Raw genomic sequence first — 10,133 nt, 5'->3', positions numbered from 1 at the left:
CTCGATATCAGGGAGGGGACAGAAACATCCCCAGGGCGCACAGGGACACACTGGCCCCTCGGAAAGGAGACGGCCGGGATGCCAGTAAGCAGCAGAGATGTTGCGATCGAACCCACATGCATGGGGGGGGGGGGAACTAGCCACGGCGGGGCAGTTCTGTGATCAGGGACCCTGAGAGCAAGGGAAAGTATCCGTTGGTGTGTGACCCTGTTGCGGGGCTGCTCTAGAGGGCAGCAGTCCTCCCCCCCCTCCCTCCGCCATGCCACGTCCTCCAAGGAATGCCTGGTTAATGACCCTCAAGAGAGCGGAGCATGTGAGCCCTGAGCGCAGTGTGATGTGAGAGCCAGGGAGGCTTGGCACACTGCACCCGCTGCTAGCCCAAAGAGTGCCGCTCCATGCAAACAATGGGGAGTGCCTGGCTGCAGGCCGAGGGCCAGGAAAGGCAAATGCCCTGCGCAGCTGCCCCGTGGGCGCAGCTCGGGAAGAACCGCACGTGCAGAGCAGTGCACAAGGCAGTCCGGAGGAGCCAGTGCCCGCTGGGATCGCGAGGTTTGCAGAGGCCCTCGCTGTTCCTTGGTGTCTGAAGAGCTGGGGAGTCGTTCGCTGTGTCTGAGTCCGGGCCGCTAATCCCCGCGGCTGAAGAGGTAGGGTTCACGGGACCAGAAAACGCCAGGTCTGAGCAAAAGAAAAGAGAAACTCGACAACACAGAGAGCTCTGTCTATTCAAGGAGGAGTTGGCAGGGCTGCGCGGCGGCAGAACAACTCCGAGCGGTGCTGAGGGACGTGCCCAGCGTGGACAAATCATGTCAATTGTCTGCGAGAGGGACCTAAAGCTAAACCCAAAATGAAGAGAGAAAGAGAAGCCTTGTCCCGAGCCCCCGGCGCTGCAGGCTTTGTGCATGTAGCCTGCCTCCTCCTGATCCACCCAGGTAGGAAAAGGAGCCTCTTTAAGAATCTGGGAAGTGGGGGAGGGTGGGGGAGCCTTTGGAGCTGAACGCTGGGGTTCGTGAGCCTGCGTAGCCCTTCGGGAGCAGAGGATGCTCGTTCAAGCAAGAGCCCTGAACACCTTTTCTTTGCCCTCACGCAGCGTTTCTCTGGCTTGGGGGAGGCTTGTTCCAGCTGCATTTCAATGCAATGAGAATGCACTGACGAGCAGTTTCTTATAGCGCAGGTTGCTGATCGATGCCACTGAAATCAGGCTCGCTGACTCGCCGGGGGTGGGGTGGGGGGTCGTGCTGTATGGTGGAGTTGTAGACACAGGACAGTTTGATGTTATGAGTTAATCTCACACCCTCTTTGGAAAGACAACCGAAGCAGGGAGAGAGACCTCCGCGCCGCTGTGCTTAAGGCTAAGCAGGCCTGGAGGTGCTGGGAATGTTCATGTAATATGGTCACTGGCATGAATGCCGGCTGCCCGATTTGACTCAAGGCGTAAGCGTGTAAAAGTGACTGTGTCACACTTGAAAACCAATTGGCTCCTGGTCTTACCGGAGCTGACCCGTGAAAGTAGTAGATTGAAAACCTGTCTCCGCACAAACTCGCTGATGTTTGTACCGACTTCCCGAGCTGCCAGGAGATGTGGAATTGAACGGGGCCTGCGTGTGGGCCGGGACACAGTTGGATCTGTCCAGCGGGAAGAGCTGTCTCATGTCGCATTCCTTGTGGCAGCCCAAAGATGAGTAGTGCAGATCCTCCAGCCGCGACACCCTCCTGACGGGCTCAGGCTGCTTTTCGGTGCCTTTGAAAAGGCCTCCTGGAGCCATGCTGTGCGGGTGCTTCCTGCCTGGTCGCGGGCTAGTGGGGAGTGTGGTTCTGGTGGTGCGGGAGCCAGTTTGTCCGAGGACGCTCAGAGCTCTGAACCCAGCACCCCCGAAATGCCAGCTGCGCGTCCTGCCCCCCGGGGCACGTGGAGGAAATGGAGAGCTGTTGGGCAGGGAGCCAGCCAGCCCAGGCTTGGGGGATGCTTGCTTGGTAAGCGCTCAGTGCTAAGCGCTCCAGCTGCAGAGGCAGAGAAAGGACCAGATTTACAAAGGTGCCTATGTGACTTAGGTGCCTGGCTCTCATTGACTTTCAGTTGGCGTTAGGCACCAAACCTTCTAGTGCATTAGACTATTCTGCTCGGCTTCACTGCAAATCTGTCCCACGTTCCCTGCCCCAGGGAGCGAAGCTCCTCAGCCAGCCAGGGAGCAGAGGTGCCCCGCTACGCATGCACTGAGTTTAAGGGGAGGTTGGAACAAGGACGGGAGGGGCTCGGCCGCCTGAACCTGCCCAGTGACAGGCGGGGAGTGGCTGCTCCTAGTTCTCACCCTTCCGGGGCTCGGCCACACGCTCTGCTCCCCGAGGCAGGGACTTGTCGTTAGAGCACTTGGGAGCAGAAGCCGCTTTTGCTGCTGGCTGCCTGGTCAGGGAAGGAGGAGGCGCTCTGCATACTGATAGGTCCCATGACTTTTGGACTTGTTTAAGCCTTTTCTTGTGTCCCTGCACACAGCTCCTAATCTAACCCAATAGTCCCCCAATGAGTCATTTTCCCTCTTCTGGATTCAATGTGGGTTTTGTTTGCCCCTGGATTACGGCATGCAGGCTGCAGGCCCATGTCCGCTGGAGACACTCCTCCACTAGGGATATTGCCCCCTCTCCGCATCAGTGGCCTGTGCTGCCCGTTAGCCAGGCAGGGTTTACAGCTCTCTCCGCCAGGTGCCGAAGCCCGGAATGCAAAGCAGCAGCCCCTCCAGCCACGGCACTCCCGGCGCCATGCACGCCCGAAGCCTGGCGGCTTTGTCATGTGCAGGGGAGCCATTCCTACCAGCCAGCTCAGAACAAGGGGCGCCCCCGAGCTGGAAGGCCTGCATCAGACTGATACTGTCTCTTCCTGCTGCTCCCTCCCTTGCCTAGGACCCCAGTCCTTCTGCCTTCTGGAGCCCCCGGCATCCGTCCCACCAGGCTCGGCACAGTCCGTGTTCAGGGCGCGGCAGAGGGGTGCGTGGGGCAGGCGCAGTAGCCAAGGAAGCGTGCTGTTGTCATGAGTCCTCCACACCCTATCGACGTGTGGGCCTGCGTACCCCCTGCAGGGTCCCCACTAACTACAGCCCTGGGATGCATGAACTGGGGCTCTGAAAGGCGCCCCTGTATCTGGCACCTAGGCACTCGCTGCTGGAACCGTGTCCAGGTCTGAGCTCTCCAGTTTACGAAGGCTGCCGACCAGTTGGATGGGTCAGGAAAGACACCCCAGGATGATGCCAGGCCTGGAGACCTGCCTTGCGCTGACAGACACAGGCGCTCGCTCGATCTAGGGCATCTAAGAGGAGGAGGAGAGTCTGCAAGTGCCTGCAGAGAACAGCCGGGATCATGAATCCAGGAGTTTCGTTCTGCGTCCCCTTGAAGCCTAAGCTGTGTGCTGAGCAGTGTGGTGTGATGAAAACGACCCCCAGCACTGAGAGCCGCACACACAACCCCCGACCATGGGCGGTAAGTATGCCAGGCTGTGCCCCAAACAGCCAGCTGTGGCCCTGTCCCCATCCTCCTTCCAGCTTGGCGTGACTGGTCCCTCCCTGCACCGCCCACCCTCCCGGAGCTCCCGGACTGGGAAGGCTGCAGCCACCCGCTCGCCCATTGCTGTGATGTTAGGGGTCTAGCCTAGGCCATGGGCCAGTGGCTGTGGTGGGGGGCTCTGGACTCAGACTGGGGGTGCAGAGGGCGCAGGTCTGGGGTCTAGCCTTCCCTGCCCCAAACACAAAGAGCTCCCCATGCAGCGCACGCCCATTCATAACCTGCACTAATGTCTTAGCACAGCCCCCGATGCAGATCACCCCAACCAGCGCACGCAGGAACCCCAAAGGTTCAGCCCTCGCCTCCGTGCACACCACTCCTCCCCCGCCAGCACCACTCTCCACCAGTCTCAGTACAACCGACCGGCACACGCAGGAACCCCAAAGGTTCAGCCCTTGCCTCCGTGCACACCACTCCTCCCCCGCCAGCACCACTCGACACCAGTCTCTCAGTACAACCCAACCACAGAACAGCCTGTGGGGATGGGGGCAGCTCATGATGAAATCTGCAGCAACCATCTTCTGAGCTTCCTGCCCCCGCCGAGCCTGCTTGTCTCCATGAGTGTGGAAAAGGTGCTGCTGAAGCCCCCAGAGCTGCTGTTGGCCCTGCCAGCTACAGCTCTGCCTGCCTGTGAGCAGCATTTGCAATCGGTGTGACTGTGCGGAGAGTCGGGGGGAACATGAAGGGAGAAAACAGCCTTAGCAATCGGTGTGGCCATGCTGGGGGGGGAGCAGGGAGAGAGAACAGGCTTAGCAATGGGTGTAGCCGAGCCGGGAGGGGGGCAGAGAACAGGCTTAGCAATGGGTGTAGCCGAGCTGGGGGGGGGGGGGGGGACAGAGAACAGGCTTAGCAATGGGTGTAGCCGAGCCGGGGGGGCGGGGGGGGGGACAGAGAACAGGCTTAGCAATGGGTGTGGCCGAGCTGGGGGGGGGGGGAGAACAGGCTTAGCAATAGGTGTAGCCGAGCCGGGCGGGGGGGGGGGGGGGAGGAGAACAGGCTTAGCAATGGGTGTGGCCGAGCCGGGGGGGGGGGGGGACAGAGAACAGGCTTAGCAATGGGTGTGGCCGAGCCGGGGGGGGGGGGCAGAGAACAGGCTTAGCAATGGGTGTAGCCGAGCCGGGGGGGGGGGGGGGGGACAGAGAACAGGCTTAGCAATGGGTGTGGCCGAGCTGGGGGGGGGGGGAGAACAGGCTTAGCAATAGGTGTAGCCGAGCCGGGCGGGGGGGGGGGGGAGGAGAACAGGCTTAGCAATGGGTGTGGCCGAGCCGGGGGGGGGGGGGGCAGAGAACAGGCTTAGCAATGGGTGTAGCCGAGCCGGGGGGGGGGGGGGGGACAGAGAACAGGCTTAGCAATGGGTGTAGCCGAGCCGGGGGGGCGGGGGGGGGGACAGAGAACAGGCTTAGCAATGGGTGTGGCCGAGCTGGGGGGGGGGGGAGAACAGGCTTAGCAATAGGTGTAGCCGAGCCGGGCGGGGGGGGGGGGGAGGAGAACAGGCTTAGCAATGAGTGTGGCCGAGCCGAGGGGGGGGGGGAGGAGAACAGGCTTAGCAATGAGTGTGGCCGAGCCGGGGGGGGGGGGGGGGCGCAGAGAACAGGCTTAGCAATGGGTGTGGCCGAGCCGGGGGGGGGGGGGCAGAACAGGCTTAGCAATGGGTGTGGCCGAGCCGGGGGGGGGGGGCAGAACAGGCTTAGCAATGGGTGTGGCAGAGCCGGGGGGGGGGAGGAGGAGAGAACAGGCTTAGCAATGGGTGTAGCCGAGCCGGGGGGGGGGGGGGGCGAGAACAGGCTTAGCAATGGGTGTGGCCGAGCGGGGGGGGGGTGCAGAGAACAGACTTAGCAATGAGTGTGGCCGAGCCGGGGGGGGGGGGGGGCAGAGAACAGGCTTAGCAATGGGTGTGGCCGAGCCGGGGGGGGGGGGGAGAGCAGGCTTAGCAATGGGTGTGGCCGAGCCGGGGGGGGGGGGGGGAGAGCAGGCTTAGCAATGGGTGTGGCCGAGCCGGAGGGGGGGGCAGAGAACAGGCTTAGCAATGGGTGTGGCCGAGCCGGGGGGGGGGGCAGAGAACAGGCTTAGCAATGGGTGTGGCCGAGCCGGGTGGGGGGGGGGGCAGAGAACAGGCTTAGCAATGGGTGTGGCCGAGCCGGGGGGGGGGGGGGGAGAACAGGCTTAGCAATGGGTGTGGCCGAGCTGGGGGGGGGGAGAACAGGCTTAGCAATGGGTGTGGCCGAGCCGGGGGGGGGGGGGGGGCAGAGAACAGGCTTAGCAATGGGTGTGGCCGAGCCGGGGGGGGGGGGGGAGAACAGGCTTAGCAATGGGTGTGGCCGAGCTGGGGGGGGGGGAGAACAGGCTTAGCAATGGGTGTGGCTGAGCCCGGCCCCCAGGCGAGGAAGAGCCGCGCGGGCGCTGTGGCTGCCGGGGGGAGCGGGCTGCCCCTCACCGCGTGCTGTGCGTTGGCTGCTGCAGTTGGGCTCTGGCCGGGCGGGGGCTCTGAGCCGCCCGTGCTCTCTCCTGCAGAGGTTTGCCTGGGCTTTCTCTCCGGTGGCTGCGAGGGGGGAGCTGAGAGAGCTGCCTGCTCCTGGCGAGAGGGGGCAGGAGACAGGCCTGCCGCCTCCCCGCCCCCGTCAGTGGCGCCCTGGCTCTCAATCATTCCTCTGTTCGGTGTTTGCTTCCCCCGCGCTCTCCGCCCCGCTCGTCCCAGCTCCAGGACTCGGTTGCCATGGCACTTGGCTCAAGGAGAGCCCCTTCCTAGGACTGCAAGAGCCGCGCTGGGAACAGACTGTCCAGCATGGCTCTGGCACGCGTCCCGCCCGCCCCGGAAACGCCACATCTGCGGCCCCCTGCCTCCTGGGGGGCTGGCGGGGAGCAGGGCCCGGAGGGACGCCCACTGCTGCCTGGAGGGCGCTCAGAGGTCTCCCAGGGTCTGTGCCTGGGTTGCAAAGGAGGCCCGGTTACATGCCCGCCCCTGACACCGGGCTCCCAGTGCAGCTTTCCCACCCTGCCCCCTTCTGAAGCTTTGGGGCCAGAGGCCGTGCTGGGGCGGCACTGTCTCCCCAGGCTCTATCTGAGCAGGAGCCAGGGCTGGGCTGTGGTTCTGTGCCCCATGCTCAGGGGCACCAGAATGGCGGGTAGGGGAGGGATAAGGGTCCACACCCTCCACAGACTCAGCTCCCTGCCCCTCCTTTGCCCCCCAGTGCCCCACCCCTGGAGACGTGGGTCCTCCAGCTACCTGGGACGGGATTTGGGGGGCAGTGACACGGCTGGGGGTCCCTCGCCCCAGGCAGGTGGAGGGACACAGGCTCCCGCACCTGGCTACGACTTGCTGCTTGGCCGGGGGGAGGCCTGGGGGAAAAAGGGGTCTGGTTGGGGTCTCATGATCCCCCCATTGTAGGAAGAATCTGTCACCCCGGCCCCTGCAGCAGCACAGAGGGGTGACCTGCCCTTGACCTGCTAGAAGTCCGCACCTGAGCCCATAGCCAGAGGCGGCTCCTCACTCCACGCTGGTCTAGCGGAGCGCTGGTGCTGGCTGGAGGAGCCGGGTGCCTTGGGCTCTCTTCTGGCTCCAACCCTTAAAGCCATTGCAATTGGCTTCCAGCGTTTCTTTCTCATGGCGCAGGCCAGCGGCTTCCCTCCAGCAAGCCCCCGTCCCCAGGGATTGCGGCTACCCCGGCTTTGCACCAGCGTGCCGGGAGCAGAGCCTTGCCCCTTGCTTGGCTAGTTCCGGGTTTCCTCCAGCGCTCTAGATTGCCTCTGTGACGTAGTGGGGGTACCTGGCTGGTTTCTATGCTGCTGGCTCTGGGGTAACCCCCCACTGGCTGCAGTTGGTACCAGCAAAACAGGATGAGTCATTATGCAAAGGGTGTCTCAACCTGTCTGACCAGCCATTCCCCATGGAGAGGAACAAAGGAAGGTGGATGCTGCCCTGGCTGGGGGGCAGGGCTGGAGGAGAGGTGGTTAGTTCCTGTCTGGAAAGCAGGGGAGAAGGAGCTGGGGAGGGGGCTGGGACTCCCCCATCTCAAGGGGGGCACTGAGGCCTCTTAGCCCCAGTTCCTGTAACCTGCTGATATCTGTGCTGTGCTATATGCTGGAGAAGCAATAAACCACCCTCAATTCTACCGGCTGGGGGACTCTGTTCGTGCCATTTCGGGGTGCAGGAGACGGGGGACCCCAACGCGCCGTCACAGCCTCTTCCTGGTAAATGCCTACGAGCAGATGGGGAAGGGGCTGTGTAACTGCCAGGGCCAGGCAGCCTGAGCTGCAAGGATCAGCAGTGTGCTTGGAAATAGGCATCACTCCTTGTCTTGGGAAGGCTGCTCTGTGCCGATCGGGCCTCAGCTGGAGCATTGTGTCCAGCTCGGGGCAGCACAACTCAGGAAAGATGTGGGGATGTTGGAGAGGGTCCAGAGAAGAGCAACAAGAATGATGCAGGGTCTGGAGAACATGAGCTCTGAGGCAAGGCTGAAGGAACTGGGCCTGTTTAGTTTAGAAAGGAGAAGACCGAGAGGGGGCATGATAGTGAAGTACCTAAAGGGTGTGTCAAAGAGGAGGGGGGAAATTGTTCTCCTTGGCCTCGGAGGATAGCACAAGAAGCAATGGGCTTAAAGTGCAGCAAGGGAGGTTTAGGTCGGACATTAGGAAAAACGTCCTGCCTGTCCGGGTGGTTAAACACTGGAATCAATTGCCTGGGGAGGTTGTGGAATCCCCATCTCGGAAATATCTAAGGGCAGGTTAGTCAGACAACTCAGGGATGATAGGTGGTGCTTGGTCCTGCCATGAGGGCAGGGGGCTGGACCCAATGTCCCCTTGAGGTCCCTTCCAGCTCTAGGGTTCTAGGGTAAGTGACTGGCTCTAACCAGTCCTCACTTAGCCAGCACAGCCCCACTGGCCTCCGTGGGGTTGCCCCAGCTCCTGTGTAATGCGCAATAAGCTTGCAGACTGCAGCCGGCCAGGAGAGGAGGTGCAGCATTTCATTAACTGCATACGCAGCTAGCTAAGCCCCTGTCGCATCAGGCTTCTGGAGACCTCTGGGCTTCCCCAGAAGCTGACCAAGGGATTAGCCTGTCAGTCCCAGTCCCACAATAACACGAGCCCGCCTTAACCACCCTGGTGTCTCTTCCCTCCAGGTCTACTGGAAGGTGTCAATATCACCAGCCCGGTTCTCCTCATCCATGGCACAGTGGGCAGGCCTGCCCTGCTCTCCGTGAGGTACACCAGCACCAGCAGCGATAAGCCTGTGGTCAAGTGGCAGCTGAAGCGAGATAAGTCGACCACGGTGGTGCAGTCCATTGGCACCGAGATCATTGGCAACCTGCGCCCCGAATACAGGGACCGGATTAGAATCTTTGAGAATGGCTCCCTGCTGATCAGTCACCTGCAGCTGTCAGATGAGGGCACCTATGAGGTGGAGATCTCCATCACCGATGAAACCTTCACCGGGGAGAAGCACATTAACCTCACCGTGGACAGTAAGTGTGCAGAACTTCCGCCGCAAACGAGCCGCTGCTCCTGCCCTCGGCACAGCCCTCCCGGAACCCCTTTGCTCTCCTCCTCATTGCAGAGAGCTTCCAGGGCAGTGCTGGGTAGCCCAGCAGGGTCCTGCAAAGGGAAGTTTGCTCCAGGTAAATGCAGAAGGAACCTCAGGAAAAGCCGTCCCTAGTCCTTAGATTTTCAGAGCCAGGTGACTTGCCGAGAGTCCATTTTACACATAAGCCCATCTGCTTTGGATTTCTCTTGCCAGCTTTGTCAGCTTCAAGTCTGGTTTTAATTGTAGTTGCTGTGAAATATTTCTGTCTGTTAATCAAATACCCAGCTTGTCTCTGATCTGTTCATATTTATGGTCCCAAAGTCCCAGGTTTCAGCCAGTGCATTTGGAGCTCTTCCGACACATTCGGCATGTTCTCCTGGTTTGAGTTCTCCGGGGAAAACGCGCTGTACAAAGTGTGCATCGAACATGGGCAAGCCCTCTTTGTGGTCCCCTTTGGGACTGCTTTCGGAGTGAAGGGTTCCAGATCAGCGCTGTAGCCCCGCGCCATGAATGCCAGAGCACAGCTGTGTATCTCCCGAGAGAGCCCCGTAGCAAGGAGAACTCTTGCAAAATGCTCAACCCCTGGGAAAGTTTGTCAGGGCTGAAGGTCTCCGGGGTATTGAAGAGCGGTTGGTTGATGAGCCCCTGCAATGGGCATTGCTTTGTTCCTTCCGTAAGGAGTCGCTGCTGTTCTATCTTTCCTGCTCTCCGGTACCCCGTTGCTCCTGACACTGCGCCGAGCATGCTGGGCTCATGGCAGGTTTCAGGCTGCTACGAGAAGACCAGGCTTCTGGACCAGACGTCGACTGGCCGTAGAGTTTCTGTCTCTGGCACATACACCAGAAATGTGTCTTCTGCAAGACCCGTTCCCGCTGTCCTGGGAATCGCCTCACAAAGGCTTTGGGAGCCTCAGAAAGCGCCACCCGTCTGTGCCTGCCAGCAGAGCAGCGCCGTCCAGGCTGCTGTTCCAGTCCTCTCTCCTCCACCACAAGGCCTGCCAGCGAATCCCTCCCAGCCACGTCGCCCTGCAGACTCCAGGGGCTCAGATTCTGCCCTCATGAAGCCTCCA

General features: G+C 61.4%; 1 protein-coding gene across 2 annotated transcripts in view; it reads left to right on the top strand.

Moving 5' to 3' along the window:
* The first annotated feature begins 342 nt into the window (after positions 1–342).
* HEPACAM (hepatic and glial cell adhesion molecule) overlaps positions 343–10,133 on the top strand; it is a 30,784-nt gene continuing 20,993 nt past the window's right edge. The window contains exons 1-3 of one of the 2 annotated variants that reach the window (XM_075909612.1): positions 847–929; positions 3,141–3,465; positions 8,664–9,005. In XM_075909612.1, coding sequence (XP_075765727.1) covers positions 3,459–3,465; positions 8,664–9,005 — 349 coding nt within the window. In that variant the 5' untranslated portion in view covers positions 847–929; positions 3,141–3,458. Of the gene's footprint in view, positions 930–3,140; positions 3,466–8,663; positions 9,006–10,133 lie in introns of both variants that reach the window. The other variant, XM_006122322.4, reaches the window with a different exon arrangement.

The sequence above is a fragment of the Pelodiscus sinensis genome, chromosome 26, assembly GCF_049634645.1.
Source record: "Pelodiscus sinensis isolate JC-2024 chromosome 26, ASM4963464v1, whole genome shotgun sequence".
Classification (NCBI taxonomy): Eukaryota; Metazoa; Chordata; order Testudines; family Trionychidae; genus Pelodiscus; species Pelodiscus sinensis.
The sequence above is the reverse complement of the archived record's forward strand: the minus strand, read 5'-3'. Positions and strand labels throughout refer to the sequence as shown.